General features: G+C 35.1%; 1 protein-coding gene across 2 annotated transcripts; it reads left to right on the top strand.

Moving 5' to 3' along the window:
- Nucleotides 1-4,817: 4,817 nt before the first annotated feature.
- Nucleotides 4,818-15,842, top strand: LOC129910925 (fibroin heavy chain-like). Of its 2 annotated transcripts, XM_055988532.1 has the most exons (11): nt 4,818-5,497; nt 9,854-9,951; nt 10,018-10,121; nt 10,177-10,242; nt 10,300-11,358; nt 11,569-13,818; nt 13,875-14,293; nt 14,354-14,550; nt 14,607-14,729; nt 14,788-14,885; nt 14,941-15,841. In XM_055988532.1, the coding sequence occupies exons 1-11, from the start codon at nt 5,423-5,425 to the stop codon at nt 15,582-15,584; spliced, it is 5,133 nt and encodes a 1,710-aa protein (XP_055844507.1). In that variant the 5' UTR covers nt 4,818-5,422; the 3' UTR covers nt 15,585-15,841. The 2 variants fall into 2 exon arrangements, with proteins under 2 accessions (XP_055844507.1, XP_055844506.1); XM_055988531.1 differs by having other exon boundaries at nt 10,300-13,818; nt 14,941-15,842.
- Nucleotides 15,843-19,720: the final 3,878 nt, after the last annotated feature.

Genomic DNA, 19,720 nt, shown 5'->3' with positions numbered 1-19,720 from the left:
TGACTGGGGGACGTTGGGATCTGGTTTTGAAAGTTTTTGATCAAAAATTCACTCAAAAAGACCGAGTTTTGCTTAGGGTCGTTACCTTTATTGAAGATAATCAATCCATCTTAGCCTAATTATTCGACACTCTGGTGCAGGTTTGTCTATAAAATTCTAAAAAAGAATACCCATCCATTTTTTCCTCAAGGAGACCAAGTAACCCACACCGAAAGATATAAGAGAAACCCCTATACCATAAACGAATCACTGCCGTTTTTACCAGTACCAGCTTTTTGATAGGATTTTGTTACTTTTGTATCTTTCTCCAAATTTTACCAGCTCCATCTGAGCAGTACACTTCGTCTTACGTGCATATGAGTTATGGATGTGGCAATATTTCTAGAAAACCGAGAAAAGAAGTAGATCCGAAAAGAATGGAAGGTACTGGTAAAAACGGCAGTGATTCGTTTATGGTATGGGGGTTTCGCTTATATCTTTCGGTGTGGGTTACTTGGTCTCCTTGAGGAAAAAATGGATGGGTATTCTTTTTTAGATATTTTATAGACAAACCTGCACCAGAGTGTCGAATAATTAGGCTAAGATGGATTGATCATCTTCAATAAAGGTAACGACCCTAAGCAAAACTCGGTCTTTTTGAGTGAATTTTTGATCAAAAACTTTCAAAACCAGATCCCAACGTCCCCCAGTCACCCGATTTGGATACTATTTAGCATCTGTGAGACCATTTGGTGAGAAAAGTAAGGAAGCATTCAAAGGATTAGCTGAAACGAGTCTTATAGGAAGAGTGAATAAGATTCGGCCCAAATGTTGCAAAAAATCTAGTAAAATCAATGCCTTCAAGTGAGTTTGACCTCGTCAAGTCTAGGGGGTAGCCTAAAATATATTAATTCCCAAAAAAATTTAGGTATTTATACTTTTAACATCGATTTTCATAGTTTTTTCTTCTCTGTATACTTACTTTTGTAATGCGAAATTTTGTACTGTGTTTAATTTTTTGTCACTTTTTCATTTAGTATTGATTATTTGACAAATTTTTTTTTGTAAATATGTAGGCAATGATTAATGAAATAAAACCACATTTAAATTTTTTTCGAAAATGTGTTAGATTCTTTTTTTTGAGGTCTTGGTTAAACAAAGATAGGGGTGTATACTTACTTTTGTGACTGAGTGTAGATGCTAAAATTATAAGATATTAAATATAACATATTAATTATAACATATTAAATATTCCAACTTGTATAATTGTACTAGATGGCTGAGTATTTTTTACTTTTTGTTTAGTCAAAAGAATACTTTAAAAGAAGATTCTGTTGAATTAATACAAAAGACTATATGGAAAAAGTTCATCGAATGTAATAAGTCGACTAAAGTAATTGACAGAGCATAATTTCTAAGACATAATTTCTATTAACAGTTTCATCCTGGACACTTAACAAGTACAATATAAGCAAAAACATAAAAAAATAATGGAAAGATATTTGGCAAAATGAAGAAAGTTTTTTTTTTAACATTTTTCACGTTAGAACAGAAGTTAGGTACCTACTTTTTGAGTAAAATTTGAAGATTTGGAACTAATACCGGAAAATCTTATGAATAAAACCCAAGACCCTTGATAACCAAGAACAGAAATAGTTTATTCAAAAATCCAAGGTGAAAGGGTGTTTTCTCGAGAGGTATGAAAAATTAGAATTTAGGTACTATTTGAAATTTGTTTTATTTTATTTTTCCTTTTTTTTTATATTCATAATGCCAATTAAAAAATTCATAAATTAATTTTTCTGACCCTAGCAACTACAAGGAGAAAAAAGACATACTATGAAAACAAATAGAATCAGTATTAAATTTATCGGATTGGTGCATGGTTTCTTTGCTTCAATAAGCATTCACGTAATATTAATGAGAACTCACTTCATTCTTAGCAGATACAAGTACACTTTAAAAAAAGGAAACTATTATTAAAATAAAATGAAGTTCATTTTGATTTTTAAAGGGTTTTAACGGATTAGGTACATTTATTTTTATAAGAAATTGTATTATTTAAAGAAGATAAAGGCCCCGAAAAATATTTTAAAAGCAAATAAACCTTTCTAGAGTTTAAGACACAAACCAATTTTTTATAAATAATTCTGAAGGAATTTAATGCCAAAATTAGTACAAATTCACAAAATTCGCTTTTACCAATAACAAGAAAAAAGTATTATTTTTGATTTTCAAAAAAAAAAAAAAATTAAAAAGATTCAATTATGTCGGTCAATTTTATTTTTTGAAAAGTTTTAAAAAATCACTTTTTAGTCCCAATCTGTAAACTCTTATTTTTGGTGCATACACTAATACGAAACGATATAAAATATTTTATTTTCCCAATCAATTTTTTAAATATTTACTTCATTTGATATATTAATATTTTTTTTTTCTATATTATTCGAAAATATTTAACATTCAAAATTTTTTCTCAATATTTTTCAATTTATTAATTTATAAAAAAAAAATAATATTGAAAAATTGGGAATGTAAGTAATTATACAAATAAGCAGCAAATTCTTACCAGGAATAACATAGGTATCTATAGGTTACCTAGTACTAAAAAATTATGTTTTATTATTCTGTCATATTTTTGCTTAAATAAAAGAGAGGAGGATTTTACAAAATTTTGCTTTTAAACATTTACGAAACCAGAATTAGGAAAAGCAGAATTTTGTAAAAATTATTTTGACCCCGGTTGAGTTTTGACGCCAAACCCTTGCCAAAGAAGACGTTTAACACAATATTGGTATTTGATTTCTGCTGTACATAATTCTGTTTTAAAAAGTTCTACGGTTTGGCGCGCTTTTCGTTTAAGAAAAAAAATTGAAAACTAGAATTTAGATATCAGAATTATGGCCTGCTCGGGAAAACTTTATATGAGATTTTGAAAACTGTCTTACTTTTGCAATTACGCAAAATCGTCAATATAAAAACTCTTACTTAAAGTATGTCGCTTCGTCTAGATCTTCAATTTAACTTTAAATGCATCAAAACAACAAGTCAAAGAGTTACATTAACAAATTTTTTCTTTCCCAGAACCATTTGAAAAGAAAATTTATTTCGGATTAGTCGGCTAGACAAAAAGGCTAACCGATCAGGGGCTCTCCTCCTCCTCGGCTGATTGATGACAAATAAACTTAAGTTGAGATGAGATCGTAGATAAAATCAATCAACATCAAACATCCGTCATCTTCTTTCAATGTAACTTTAATTTTTTTCGCTATCCCAAAGAAACATCACATCAATTTAATTGATGACCTGCATTTTTCTTTAAGTTTAAATACAAATTGAAAATAAAAATGACAAAAATGAAAGTGGGTAAAAGTATATGCTACAATATACGCCTTATTGTCTCACGTAGCAATTAGTCTATGTTTTGACATCAAAAACTCTTAAGTGACTTAAGTTGCAAACAAAAAATAATTTAAAAAAAAAATGCATCACATTTATCTAAAGTGCGTTGCATTACTCCATTCAATCAATAAAATTAAAAAGAAAAAAAATGAAAACAAGAAACCGAAAGTACTTTATAGACATTATTTGACAAAGCCAACAAGCAAAATTGTGTAATGTTATTCTCAAGACCGAACCAAGGGGTGGACGAATTATAATTAATTACTCTCCATGCCACCCTAGTTGAGGATCATACACTTGCGTAGCGCCATCAGTGTTGAACGATTGTTGCTCTTTTTTCAATACAAACACAAAGAATTGAAGAACTGAAGGCACAATATCGTTAAACATGCATAACAGGGTGACCTAGGAATAAAGAATGATTTTTTTATTAACTTTTAAGCATTGATCATCATCACACTTAGTAAAAGTGGACGTGACACAAGGCGGAATTCGGAAATACTAACTGGAAAAGTGGGAGTGACAGAAAGTGAAATTCGGAAAAATTAACTAAAGCATAGAAAACTGGGCGTGACAGAAAGCGGAATTCGGAAATATTAACTAAAATATAGAAAAGTGTTTGTGACAAAAGGCAGAATTTGGAAATATTAACTAAAATATATAAAAGTGGGCGTGACAGAAAGCAAAATTCGAAAATATTAACTGAAAATTGGATGTGACAGAAGGCGAGATTCGGAAATATTAACTTAAATATAGAAAATTGGGCGTGACACAAGGCGAAATTTGGAAGTATTAACTAAAATATAGAAATATGGGCGTGACACAAGGCGGAATTTGGAAATATTTACTGAAACGTAGAAAATTGGGTGTGACAGAAGGCGAAATCTGGAAATATTAGGTAAAACATAGAAAAATGGGCGTGACAGAAGATAGAATTCGGAGATTTTACTTAAAGTATAGAAAAAAGAGCTTGACAGAAGGCGGAATTCTTAAATATTAACACAAATATAGAAAATAAGGCTCGACATAAAGTAGAATTAAAAAATATTAATATTAACTAAATAAAGAATTGTGGGCGTGACAGAAGGTGGAATTCGGAAATATAAACTAAAATACAGAAAGAGGCGTGACAGAGAGCGGAAATCGAAAATTTCAACTAAAACATAGAAAAGTGGGCGTGACAGAAGGAAAATTAACAAATAAGAATTAAATACATTGAATAAAGATTTATAGATTGTTCTCCAAAACACCCTGTAAGAATCATGCCCATACTCCCATTAAGTCACTATATAAAAGCCGCATTCTCATCAATATACAAACATTCAAGCTAAATATTATAGTTGCCCCAACATTTACTCAAAATGGGTCAAAAGTCTTATGCTTCGTTTTATAAATAAGGGGCTCTCGATTTCTTGTCATTCTTGTACTGACATCGACACGGGTCGATCAGCTCTTCCGATAGTCACTCTAGAAACGGATTATTCGCAAGCTAGCAGTTGCCGCGATCGGAAGCAGGAGCGTTCGCTGTATATTCCTGGCCTGAATCTTATAGTATTCAAATACTGTTCGGTGTTATTTTTTGCTTCTCTGTACACAATCTTGCTCTCTCTCTCTCTGGGATTAGCTTGGATTTGTAAACTCCTTATCTCACCCATCATCCTGACCAGAGACAACGACATTCATAAAATATAAAATTGTGTGTGGTTATTAATTAATGAGAGTATATTCATTCTCTCATCAGTTTAAATGTGATCAGTAAAGAAGAAATATTATTGATAAATGAAAACATAAAGAAAAGAAGTGAAAAAGTGAGAATCACGCATCACAAAAAAATCGAAAGAGTGCGATAAAGTTCATCATCGAATAGTTTTGAAATTGGACCGTGATAAGAAATAGTGTTTTTCAACAAAAGTTAAAGATTTATTGAAATACACAAACGAAAAAAATAACGAAAAGATTCAGTTCAAAGAGGATTAATTGCCTCATCAGTGAAGATATTTCCGTTTTCCTTTAATAAGTGTGCTGGGATAAAAAGACAACAATGTTACCCTTTCATTGGGTAGCATTCCTAGGAATTGTGATTGTGATAGCTGTTGCAAGTGGAGCTAAGATTCCGGTAAAAGATATATTCATATAGCGTTAAAGTGTTCAAAATTTATCATTCAAAGTTTTGTTGAAATTCTAACACATTGTTCATTATTTAAAGAAAAGTAGAAGAGTAGTGGATATTATCATTAAACTTATTTCTTCGAAGAAGAATTCGGAATTGCAATTCTCTTTTTTTGTATCTTTTCTAGCTAGGGGATATCCAAGGATTAATGATAGTCCCATCGTAGACCAAAAGTCAAAAAATTGAGACGAACTGATCTTTCTGAAAACTGTTTTAGTTAACTAAAGTTATCCTAGGGTTAGGTGACCATATCTTTTACATTTTATATTTCAGATACCTTCTTTCGAAAATGCCTGAAAACTTTTAGAAATGAAAGCAGCAACTCACGAGTTTCTGGTTTTACAAAAAACGGTCTAACTTTTTCGTAAAAAAAGAAAGAAATTGTTTAGTACTTCTTGAATTTTTCGGTTTGGAAAAATTAATGATCGATTTCGTTTCGTTGGGCACAGTTTTATAATTTAATGAAATCTTTCAATAACATCTTAAGTGTAAAAACTAAATAATTGAAACTTCGATTGGACTATAAAAAGCTTATTCTTCAAGCAAAGTTTTTACTAATCAACCTCGGAATATATTCTTATGTTTGGACGTTTTAGTGTATAGTACTCACTTCACAGTATTTTATGACAATGGGTCGTATGCAAAATAATGAACTCGAATACTTTCCTCACTTTTCAGGACATTTGCTTGAGATCGATATCAAGAAAATGTTCTGAAAAGTGAGGAAAGAGGTCGTCGAGTTAATTTTTTGCATACGCCCCAATGAGGTTGCGATTTCCAGTGTTCCAACTGGTTGTAGTTTAAAATAAGCATAAAAAATATCTTAGAATAAAAAAATAACGTTTTGGTTCGTAAATAAATTCCTTAGGTATTAGTTTCCTTAGGTAATAATTAACTAATTAATAGGTTTTGTGTATTTATAAATTTTATACCAAAATAAAAATAGCTTAAAAAATATTGCAGATTTAGAATCAACGACCCCAATTTTAAAAAAATTGGGATCAGTTTTTTTTTTTAATGTTACTTGGATCTATTTTGCCCAAATAGCCATACGTATAGCGATCTTAAAGCCAAATAAAATCCATATAATTTTTAACTGAATGACAATTTTGAAAATAACACTCACAAGTATTGTTTTCAAAAGGTCGGTTTAATGAATCTGATCCGCACAGAAAAAAAAAGAAAAGATCCGAAAAGTACAAGTTTTTGTTTTCATGAAAAAAACTAGCTCCAACTTGTTCTACAAAATGTCATTTTATGTTTCATGAATTTGTCCAGCAAAGAAAAGTTCAAGTTTTTCTGCTCCTAATTTTGGGGTAGAGCAAGTGAGTGAAGAGTGCCAATTGTCAGCTGTTTGTTTTATTGTGAAATAAATGAGAGAAAAGTAGATTTTAAAAAGTGCATTTCTTAAGATTTTTTAAATGATAAAAAAATTAAAATTACGGAAATATTAAAAGTGCTCGTATATGAACCTTACATGTTCAGTCAGTTACAAGGTTTAAGTTCACTTGCAAATGAACTGACACTCTTATTATTAAAACTGTGTGACATAATGTACTTTGAGAAACGATAATATGGATTTTTAGGTTACAAGTGCAGAGAATCGTATTCGTTGACATAAAAAAAACCTTTTCTATTATCACTGGTTCACAGGGGGTTTGTCGAATCCGAAGTCAGAAACAACTAATCAGCTCCCGTTTTTGAGATATAACCGTTAGAAAATGCAAAAAAAATATTTTTTTTGAGTTCTTCGGACCTTATTCTTTTGTATAAGGAAAATTGTTTGAGCATATTTTGTAACGGTTTCTATAAGAACTGTTTTCCATCTCTCGATACCTGTTTAAATCTTTTCAATATCTTTTGTATTGCCCGAGATATCTTAAAATGAAGTAAGTGGGTTTGGCTTCATACATCATAAAGGAGACAATGACATTATAAAATTTATAAAAATACCAAACAACTGAGGATATCTCGGGCAGTAAAAAAGATATCGGAAAGATTTAAATAGATTTTAAAATGTGGAAAATAGTTCTTTTAAAAACTAAATATGCTCAAACAATTTTCCTTGTATAAAAGAATAAGGTCCGAAGTACTGCATTTTCTAACGGTAGGTAATATTTCAAAAACGGGAGCTGATTATTTTTTTTTGACTTCGGATTCGAGTACAGCACACCTTCAGAAAAGTATATTTTTGTTTCGGCAACAAAAAAAATTAATTTTGTTAACCAGTGTTATCACCACAAAATAAAAAAATATTTATTTTTTTTTTAACTTTCGTTGCGTTCTTTGAAAAACTATACATATAAACAAATATAATTTTAAAACCCTTTCAATTGATAAGGCAGTTGTACTATATTCAAGAAGGCCTGAAAAACGTACTAGGTCACGAGAAAATATTTGAGATTTTGTTTTATTTTATGGCATGTATGCATGCTTATTGACATTTTAAGGAACTTGTAAATGAGCCACTTGTTCACTCACACTAAAAACGATCAACGTTTTTTTAAGAGTGCTTGTGCTTTTGTTCTGCCACATTTAATGTGTCGTGCAAATTTTGAACAACGAAGTCCGGAACCTATTAGTGAAATTATTAGATTGAAAATAAATATAATCATATCGACCAAAAAATTAGTAAGATCTAAATATAAAAGGTTTCTGATGTTTAGGCATTTTGAAAACTAGAAATCAAGTTCCTTTTTTACTGCACTCAGGTGACGTTATCATACTCAAAAAATACTTTAAGAAGTAAAAAAAGAAAATGATAGGTACAACTAAATTTACATGAAAACAGATAAATTTATTATAACGCCAGTTTTGGTCTCTAGCGGTAAGCTTTGTAGATAAGGTCAAGCCATTTGGTAGATCTTGATCTTACGAACTCCAATATCGATTTAGCTATGTATTTTAAAATCGACACTTTTTGAGTTGTGACACTATCTTTCTCAACGATATATTAAATCTACAAAACTAAGATCAATACGTCTGGGGCAAGTATACCAAAATATAAAAATAGGGACCAAAATGCCCGATCGGATATTCATACCTAAAGTTAAACCATGTTGAATGCATTGCCGTAATTCATTTCAAATTAAGCTCAAGGGCAGTATAATTTGTATTCATTTTATTAACATGTATAGTTTAACTATAGGAATATTTTACATAAATTACTAATCATAAATATTATCATGTCATGCAATTAAACTGGAACAGAGATCAATTCAAATGTCATCTACTATCAATATTAAACGCGAGTATCTTCAATTGCAAATCGCGAGTCTAATTTTTATGCTGTTTAAAATTTTTTTTTTTTTTTGTTTATTTCTTTATAGCCTATTGGTTCATATTCTTCTTAAATATTGTTGCTGTGTAGATTCAGTATCTTTTACTTTTCACTTCCGTTAGATTTTATTGTACATTGAACTTGGTACTTTTTTATTTTGATTGGTGACAAATGTCTTTCAATTTTGTATTATCATCTAATTAAAAGCCAAAAAAAAAAATAGTGTTTAATACACGAGCTTTGTTATTTGAGTGAGATAACGAAAAGATGGCTTTAAAAATTAAATAAGTATTATTACATTATTTGCCTAATCCCAAAAAAAACGCAGATTGAGTTTAATTTTAGCTGCCATACAATAATTGTCCAACATTTTGATTCAACTATGTTTTGGAAAAAATATAGTTTGATCTTGAAAGCCTTAGCCAAACGCATCAAAAAATGTAGGTTAACAAATAATGATATAACAACCTCTATAATTTTTCCAATTCAGGAAAACCCAATTAGTTTTACTGTATACCTATACCTAGGTACCTACTCATTTTAACTAACCCTATCGGTAAAAATTCGCCGTCACATTATCGGACGAGCAAGACTATTTCAACCATACCCTATTTGTCGAATTCCGATTAGTCGTTCAGAAATTATGATGAAACATATCAAGAATTTTAGGGAATTAATTCCTGGGGTACCACAAGGTAGTGTTCTAGATCCCATTTTGTACCTTTTGTTTACACACGATATACATTTATGTAGGTATCTCAAACAGCAAATACTAATTAAGATACTGACTTAGAATTTTGTAGCTGCTTACTTTGTTAGTTCAACTTGCAAGTGAGTCCTTAAATACATAAGAATTTCCTCATAAATGGTTTAACATATTATGTATAAAGTTTGACTTCAAGGCCTAATTTTGGTATTAGGTTTTGGACTTGTCCGGAAATTTCGTTCATATCCATTAAATAATATCAATTTATATCGATTTATTTATTTTTTCCAAATAAATTTATTTTTTTTTTTTTTAGGAACAAGATTTTGTTGATCCAAATGCAGTTTTTGGAAGTGAAGAATACCTTCAAGCTGTAGGCCAACTCCATCAACGCTTCAAACGAAGCAAAGGCTAGTAAGTAACTTACTTTCTAACCATGAATGAATTATGACTAACCATGAAGCTTTGAAAAAACTTTAGCGCTCGTGGACAAACTCAATCACAATATTTGAACTTTGGAAAACCCGAACAAGATGGAAAAGCCGAAGCTGAAGCTTCTGAAACAGGATCAAGATCGACCGTGTGTAAGAAATAAATAAAACAAAATGCGAAACAAAGCTAACTACGGTTTTCTTTTAGCGGGAACCCACGGAATGGGACAGGCTCAAAGTCAGTTTTCTTCATCAGGAGGTTGTGGTGGATGTGGTAAGAGTTTTTATTCGAATCATAAAAGTATGTTTGGTTAATTGTTTTGTAAATCAGAAGATGGAGGAGGAATGGGATCACCAGATCCATATAGAATTCCAACTGATGGAATTGGCAAACTTATAACACCTGGCGGAGGCTATGGCGGAGGTGGGCCAGGTGGAAGATTTGATGGAACTCGACCAGGAGCAGGAGCTGGAGCTGGAATTGGACCTGATGGAGGATATGGCAGAGGAACTGGTGGCATTGGACCAAGTGCTTTAGATGGATCTCGACCTGGAACTGGAGGATATGGTACAGGAGCAGGAGGTGCCAGACCTGGTGATATCGGCCAAGGTGGGTATGGGCCTGGCAGAGGTGGCGCTGGTGTTCAGGTTCCAGGTGGTGCTGGTCAAGGAGGTATTGGTCCAGGTGGTGTTGGTCATTACCTTCCTGGAGGAGCTGGCCCTGGTAGAGTTGGTCCGGGTGGTGGATACGGGCCGGGAGGTGGAACTGGTGCAGGCACTTTCCCTGGTGGTGGTCCTGGTGTTGTAAGTCCGGGAGGTGGAACTGGCCAAGGTATATATGGTCCTGATGGTGCAGGCAGAGGTGGATATGGTCCAGGAGGTGCAGGTGCTGGAACTGGTGGATACGGTCCCGGAGGTGTTGGAGGCGGCCCCGGAGGTGTTGGAGGTGGTCCCGGAGGTGTTGGAGGTGGACCCGGAGGTGTAGGAGGTGGTCTTGGAGGTATTGGAGGCGGTCCCGGTGTTGGAGGTGGACCCGGACAGGGTGGTGTTCGTCCAGGTGGAATTGGTGGAGGACCAGGAGCTGGAAGAGATGGATCTAGACCGGGTTATGGAGAAGATTATGGACCAGGAGGAGCTGGAGGTCTTCGCCCAGGCGTTGGAGGTGTTGGTGGTGGAGGTAGTACTCGACCAGGGGCTGGTTATGGTCCTGGAGCAGGATCAGCTGACACAAGAAGGCCAGGCACAGGTGCCCCAGGACAAGGTTATGGACCAGGAGATAGTTTCGGTACAGGAGGCGTACGTCCCGGTGCTCCAGGAAGTCCTGGTGTAGATCAATACGGAAGATATACCGAACCAGGTGCTGGTGGGAGAGGCGGTGCAGCCTTGCCAGGTAATGTACCAACTGAAGCAGACCCAAGATACAATTTACCTTCCGATCCAACCGTAGATTTACCCCATCAGCCAGGCTCTGTTGAAGGGGGCACTGAGAATTATCCAGATGGAGGCTCTATTAGTGGCTCTCCGGAAGGTGGGTTTTATCAGGGTGGCTCTTTGCCAAATGAATCCCAAAATGTTATACCAGGGTATGATTCACATTTAGGTGGTCGTGTTCCTTCAGGCGGACCAGACAGTGGTGCAGATAGGTATGGACCTGGTTCGGGTGGCAGAACTGGTCCAGGCTACGGACCTGGAGCTGGTGCTGGTGGACAATATGGGCCAGGTGGTGGTGCTGGTCCCGGAGCAGGCTATGGCCCTGGATCAGGTGGTGCTGTTGGTGGAGATAGATACGGACCTGGAGGTGGTAGCGGCGGACAAGGTTATGTACCCGGTGATAGATATGGACCTGGAGCGGGCAGCGGTGGATCTGGCTATACTCCAGGTGGAGCTGGTTATGGTGGTGGTCAAGGGGCTGGACCAGCTGGAGGTTCTGGAACGCGACCTGGTGCTGGTGTCGGTGGAACAGGTGGTGCAGGACCAGGTGCTGGAGGTTTATACGGACCAGGCACTGGTGGAGCAGGCATTGGACCAGGAACTGGTGGTGCAGGAACAGGGATGGGACCCGGAGTAGGCGCTGGTTACGGCCCAGGTGCCGGTGGTGTAGGCACAGGCATGGGACCTGGAGCTGGTGGAGCAGGCACAGGCATGGGACCCGGAAGAGGTGCAGGGTATGGTCCTGGTGCTGGTGGAGCTGGGAGAGGTGGCTCAGGAACAGGAATAGGACCTGGAGCGGGTGGAGCATATGGCCCAGGAGTTGGTGGCGCAGGGACAGGAATGGGCCCAGGAGCTGGTGGAGCTTATGGCCCAGGTGCTGGTGGTGCAGGAATGGGACCTGGAGCTGGTGGGGCTTATGGCCCTGGTGCTGGTGGTGCAGGAATGGGACCAGGAGGTGGTAGAGCTTATGGCCCTGGAGCTGGTGGTGCAGGAACAGGAATTGGGCCAGGAGCTGGTGGAGCTTATGGTCCAGGTGTTGGTGGTGCAGGAATGGGACCAGGAGCAGGTGGAACTTATGGTCCAGGTGCTGGTGGTGCAGGAACAGGAATTAGTCCAGGAGCTGGTGGAGCTTATGGTCCAGGTGCTGGTGGTACAGGAATAGGACCTGGAGCTGGTGGAGCTTATGGCCCAGGTTCTGGTGGTGTAGGAATGGGACCAGCAGCAGGTGGAGCTTATAGTCCAGGAGCTGGTGGTGCAGGAACAGGAATCGGCCCAGGAGCTGGTGGAGCTTATGGTCCAGGTGCTGGTGGTACAGGAATAGGGCCAGGAGCAGGTGGAGCTTATGGTCCAGGTGCTGGTGGAGCAGGAATTGGAATGGGTCCAGGAGCTGGTGGAGCTTATGGCCCAGGTGCTGGTGGTGCAGGAACAGGAATGGGTCCAGGAGCTGGTGGAGCTTATGGTCCAGGTGCTGGTGGTGCAGGAATAGGACCTGGAGCTGGTGGAGCTTATGGCCCAGGTGCTGGTGGTGCAGGAATGGGACCAGGAGCAGGTGGAGCTTATGGTCCAGGAGCTGGTGGTGCAGGAATAGGAATGGGCCCAGGAGCTGGTGGAGCTTATGGTCCAGGTGCCGGTGGTGCAGGAATTGGACCTGGAGCTGGTGGAGCATATGGCCCAGGATCTGGTGTTGCAGGAACAGGAATGGGTCCTGGAGTTGGTGGAGCTTATGGTCCAGGAGCTGGAGGAACAGGAACAGGAATGGGCCCAGGAGCTGGTGGAGCTTATGGTCCAGGTGCTGGTGGTGCAGGAATGGGACCAGGAGCAGGCGGAGCTTATGGTCCAGGAGCTGGTGGAGCTTATGGTCCAGGTGCTGGTGGTGCAGGAATTGGACCTAGAGCTGGTGGAGCTTATGGCCCAGGATCTGGTGGTGCAGGTACAGGAATGGGTCCAGGAGCTGGTGGAGCTTATGGTCCAGGTGCTGGAGGTGCAGGAATGGGTCCAGGCACTGGTGGTGCACTTACAAGACCAGACTCTGGTGGTCTATATGGCCCAGGTGCTGGTGGTGCTGTTGGTGCAGGTGATGGTGGCTATTATGGTCCTGGCTCTGGTGGTTCAGGATTAGGACCAGGTGCTGGTGGTGTAGGAGCAGGTGCAGGGCCAGGTGCAGGAGGATTATATGGACCTGGTGCTGGTGGTGCAGGAACTGGAGGATTATATGGTCCAGGTGCTGGTGGAGCTGGTGCGGGTTCAGGCCCAGGTGCTGGACCATTATATGGCCCAGGTGCCGGAGGTGTAGGACCAGGCTCTGGTGGGCTATACGGCCCTGGTGGTGCAGATACAGGAGCAGGAGGATTGTATGGCCCAGGTGCTGGTTCCGGTATAGGAAGTGTTAGTGTTCCTGGAGCAGGCTATAGGCCAGGTGGTAAGTAAACATTATTTACACCAACTTACAAGTATACTCATTGAATTTTATAACAGGTCCTTCAGGATTAACTGCTCCTGGTGGAGTTGGAGGCATAGGAGGTGTTGGTGGAGTCAGTGGTGGTGGCGGTGCTGGAGTTGATGGAGCAGATGATGCTTTCTCACAAGCAGAATCTACCGTGAAAGATGGCCAAGCCGCTGCCAGTGCAATGGGCAAAAAGAACGGTGGAACAGCCAAAACACAAGTTTCTGGTACATACACCTCGTCGGGTACTTTCAGTGCTAGTGCAATGACATCAGACGCAGATCGTGCCGCCAATGCCCAAGTCAGTGGTAGCAATGAAGGAACCATGACCCAATCGCAAGGTCAAGGTGGTGCTGCCCAATCACAGTCACAAGTTCAAGTCAATTCTAAGACTGGTGGAACAAAGGCATCATCTCAAAGTGGTGGATTTGTTCACCAGAGTCAAAGCGAGGTAAGAACTTGAAAACTATCAAAGATTTTCTAAGCTTTATGACTTTTGAAATCCTGTTAGGTCCAAGCTAACGACAAAGGAGGTCTAGCTGATTCACAATCCAGTGGTCCCGGCCAAACGTCATCTCAAGCTCAAATTGGCTTCAGACCTAAGCAAGACACTGATGAGAATGTCCAATCAACCGGTGGTGGACAAGCTTCAGCACAGTCTTCAAGCTTTTCAGGACAATCACAATCCCAAATTCAAGGACAATCTAGGTAAAAGAGTTTTTGAAAATTCCCTGATCCAAGTAATTTATTGAGATTATTTCTAGATATGGAATCTCATACCATGGAGCTGCCCAATCAGCTTCAGGAACAAAGGAACAAGTCGCAACCTACAGAGAACAAAATCGACAACTATTTCAGTCCATAAGCGATTTTGGAAACACTGACAGGTTTGTATAAGTAAGTTCTAAAAAATAAAGACCTTAAGTAAGCCATTTCCTCCATTAGTATTATCGATAAGGTAGACAGTGCCTATGGACCACCAGAGGGCGTTCCACTTCCAAACAATGATGTTCAGCTACGTTCCTCCTCGAAATCAAAAGATAGTAAGTCTAAGGGTCTGTTTACACTTACAGCAATGTGAAAATTTTGTATTTTCAGCTAAGCCCATTCCACATCCATCAAGCAAAGACTCAGATGATCCCGTTGAAGAGGAAGAAGAAGAGGAATACGAATATGGTGAAGAAGAGGACTACAGCTATAACGAAAACGCAGTGAAAATGGAACAAAAATCTAGTAAATCTCCATCTGAAACCAGTACCACAGTCAAACCATCGAAGGAAGGAAAGATCTTCTCTCAAAACAGCCCAAGTCAAAGCCAGAAAGCCGCAGTTGCGGACCCCAAAGAAAAGTTCTCACTTGTTCAAAAACAAAATGGCCGCACTGTGAATTATATCCCACGAACGACTACCGAATCCATTCCAAGTGGTTTCCGAGGAACAGTGAATGTGGAAAAGAAATTCCACACCAAATCTTTAGATTCCACAAAAGATAAACAAGACTCTGATGGAAAACCAAAGAAAAAACTTCCTGGTCCCGATAGCTATGTAACTGTCACAAAGTCTGTCACAGGAAGCATGGACAATACTCAGAATCCACCAGTAGAAAATAAGAATTTCCAATCGACTTACTACACAAAGTCATCAACATGTGGTTACTTTACGTTCTCTTGCAACATTGTTTATGGGGCGAATGGACGAAGCAAAGTTTGCAGGCCTAAAGCACCAGCGAATGGAAAATGTTAGAGTTATAAATTTTCTTATACAATAATTAAGAATTTTAAGTTAATGTTTTTTTTTTTTAATGCTATATAACTATCTATCAGAAAAGTTTTTGTTTTTAAGTAACGTAATGCACTACAGAGAATTTTTTTTGTTTCTTGATCTTTTTGAAATAATTTTTATCATATCATTTTTTAGAGACATTTCCGCATGACATTTTTTTTAAGTAGTAATTAACTGCCATAGAATTTATAAATAAATAAACATTTTATATAAGGTTAATTTTACTGTACAAATAAATTAATAAAATAAAATTTTAAATAAAAAAATAAGTTGTGTTTTATTTCGATAAAATTTATAAAAATTTATCACACGTACTGGGAATTGGTAAAGTTGAAATGTGCTGCCGGTCCCGTCATTTTAAAGATATGTTTATTTTTGCGTCTATTTTAGGTTTCGTTTCCAAATATGTACAACTTTTTGGAGTACACCATTCTCTAAAGGGTAGAATTGTGGTATACCTATATAACAGGAAGGGGCCCAAAATTTACTTGCGTCAAAACTCAACTTTTTAGACTCGTTAATATAATTTATTTTTGCTTTTTTTTATACCAAAAGTTGTGTTCTAAACTGTAAACAATGAAAATAAATTTTATACTTACGAGTCTATTTTTTATCGTAAGAGGTATCGAAAGTTGGGTATTGACGAGAAAATTCTTAGGCTTCTACCAGCGATATTATAAATGCCCTATTTTTAGAGATTGGTATGTCCCGAAAAGTTATATTCAAATAAAAGGTAATATCAATTTATGACGGGACACTCTTACGTTCAATGTATGTATACACTACGGCGTTCGTTATTTTTGAATCAAAAGTTCCTAAGTGGAAAAACTGTTTCTAAATGATAAAAAAAATCCCCTAATTTGTTCAGATTTTTATTTTGACGCTAGATGGCGCCCCAAGAGGGTTAAAGTTTTTTCTCATTTGAAATATTTCATTTTTTTCATTTATTACGTATTTTTATATACTAACACAGTAAGATAAATCTTATAAAATAGTGCAAGTTTGTGAATAATATAATACATGGAATATAAAAAAAATTATTGTACATGTTTAGTAATTTATTATGGAAAAGGATAATATAATATTAATAATAAATAGATGTAAACCTAGATGGCAAGAAATAGATAAGGAAATTGAAGCTTAGAAAGAAAGAGATAGAAAAAAAAAAGATAGACTAAAAAAGGTTAAGTTAGTTGCTTTGTTGTTTTAAAAATTCCATTAGTTCGTTGTGAAAATGATTGATGCTACTTATTTTTCTCAGAGATGATGGGAGTGAGTTCCAGAGTCGGATGGCGGCGATGAACGGTATATGTTGACTTATTAGGCCATTTTTTAGATATAGCCTCAATGTAAAAAATGTTGATTTGGTTCTATTCTATATTAAACACCCTTTTCAAAAAGGTATAAACCATTTTTCTAGGACTAGGGGTTTAGTCAGGACATGTATGTCTTTTTTGTGGTTACTGCTGAACCCGGTACATGCAAACTTCATACAAATAATAATAAAGAAGAAATTGAATCCTTTCGTGTTATGCATCTTTGAATATTTCTTTCGTTAAAAATTTATCATTTAATTTTATTTATTGATTTTTGACTTGCAATAAAAGGATTATAAACGGACTCGAGGAATAGCGGAACGTAATTTTTTTTCCTAAGAAAATGGAATTTCCTCTCTAGGGAATGATCTAAAACCATTAGTTATTAAGTTTTAAAGAAACCACTAATCAAACATTCTGCTCAAATGTTTGCTTTCAAAACAAATGAAAACCAGAAATCATATGAAAAAGGACAATTTCGCTACGTTTTTTTTTTTTCAATTTCCAGAGATGTGACAAAGTGATTTTAACGGCTTTTGTGTAGTGAGTCCTCATTTTTTCGTTTTTAATTTCTAATTAATAAGTAAGAAAGATAAAATTTATACTAAGTCTATTTGGTTTGGCCTAAAGCCGTCTACCAGGATTACAATATATATGTATAAAACATAATATTTTTTTTTCTAAACTCATTTATAAATAAAAAATAAGAATTATCCTAAATGAAAATGCACAAAAAAATAACTTATACTAAAAATCTAAACTTAAACGTTCACTGTGGTGTATACGTAACTTTTTTTTTGTCAAGATTTGTTTTTTTTTTAGCTCAAAAATTAATGAAAATATTTTACCGCTTTTAATAATTTCATTAAATTTATAGCCCTTGTGGACTGGATCGATACATGTTTAAGATCGTTGGTATATGGCCTTAGGAAAAGTTTGATCTAAATATATGGCATCAAGATTTCTCTAAGAATACCATTCGGAAACAATAGCGACACGAACCTTTGATACTTACAAAACATGACAGGTCATCTGGCACTTTTCGTAAAGACATAGATTGTTAGATTTTGTTTTTGTATTGGTTTTAGGACTTTTTTAAGGTGATTTAGAGTTTAAAATGCTAATATAAGCAAACAATCCAAATGAGGGCGACACCAACCTAAAGAAAAAAAAAATCCTTCAAAAATAAAACACAAATTCCATTCATCTATTTATATATATATATATTTTTTAAATATATTTATTGGACACAGACATCATCAAATATTATTTTTTGTTTCTTTTTTTCTATTTAGAATAAATATTCATTACATCCATAGCGTTGCGTTATTACAAATATTGTTTTGATGTCTTACAATTTTTTTTTCTTTTTATTAATTTCCATTTTTTGTTTTTTAAATTTTTTTGTCGTTAAAAATGCCCCTTTTTTATCATTTTTTACATATTTTCATCTATAAATGTCGCTTTGCAAATTTGTTTTTTTTTTTACATTAATTTTTTTTTATTGTAATACACTAAAATTGTTAAAACAGCCATAGGTTAAATATTTTGTTATGTTTAAATTTTTTTGTTTTATAATTATTATTTTATTTATGTTTTTTTTTTGTTTATAATTTAGTATATTAAATTTCTAAAAACACACATTTACATTTAAAGGTACGGAAATTTATGTTGGTGATTTGTTCTGTTTTATGTTTTTTTTATTAATAATATTTTAATTTTTTTTTTGTTCTAAAGTTTTTGTTTAAAAAAAAAAACAAGGAAAGAAAAAATGTAAGAAACGTGTGGTATGTATATTTTCTATCAATATTATAATTCGATTGTTATTTTATACTATTTTTGTCTACTTTTTTTTTGTCAAAAACTGTTATATTTTTTAGTTCATTATTACATAAAACAGAAACATAGATCAAAAAATTTGTTGTATTTTTTTCTTGTTTAGAAAACTTTTTTATTTAATGATGACAAAAAATTTTGAAGATGAACTTTTGCTTTGAATGAGATTTTTTAAGTGTATTTTTGTTTTGTTTTTTCTTTTAAAAGAGTTTTACAATATAATTATTTAATAATGTATATAGCAAATATATTTAGACACATGTAGACAATGCAAATATTTGATTGAAATAACACAATTAATACAATAGTTAGTAAAGATTTTTTGTTTTTTTTGTTTGTTTATTCATGAAAAATACACGAAGAGAAATATTCCTTGAAATTTAGAAACACATAGTTTTTTTATTCTGTTGATTTAACAATTATTTGTTTGTTTTCCAATCAATGTTTATTTGTTTATAAAAAGACAGTTAATTCGTAAATTGTTTTTTTAACTTTATGATAATTTTTTTTGTTTTGTTGTCTTTTATTTGATTAAAGTTTTTTTTTTATTGAAATAAACAAATATAGAATATAATATGCCACTCGTACATTTATATAAGATGATAGATTGTTTGTTAATTTAATAAATATGCATGTTATAGGTTTTTATTTGTATAATGTATGTAGGTACCAAATATTTATTATTATTTACTCTTTTTTATTTAACAATTCTAATGTGTTTTTATTTTTTTTTTTTAATTAATATTTTTTTTTCATGTGTGTAATATACTAATTTTATTTTGTTTTTTTATTTAAACTTGTATAGTATTTGCAATATAAAAATATTTATCAATTTACAATTTTTATTTTTTTTTTAAATTTATATTTATACTTAATTCACTACATAAAAAATATTTATTGTTATATTTAATTATTTGTTCACAATACACAAACAAAAGCTATAAG

Source organism: Episyrphus balteatus, chromosome 2, assembly GCF_945859705.1.
Source record: "Episyrphus balteatus chromosome 2, idEpiBalt1.1, whole genome shotgun sequence".
Lineage (NCBI taxonomy): Eukaryota > Metazoa > Arthropoda > Insecta > Diptera > Syrphidae > Episyrphus > Episyrphus balteatus.
The sequence above is the reverse complement of the archived record's forward strand: the minus strand, read 5'-3'. Positions and strand labels throughout refer to the sequence as shown.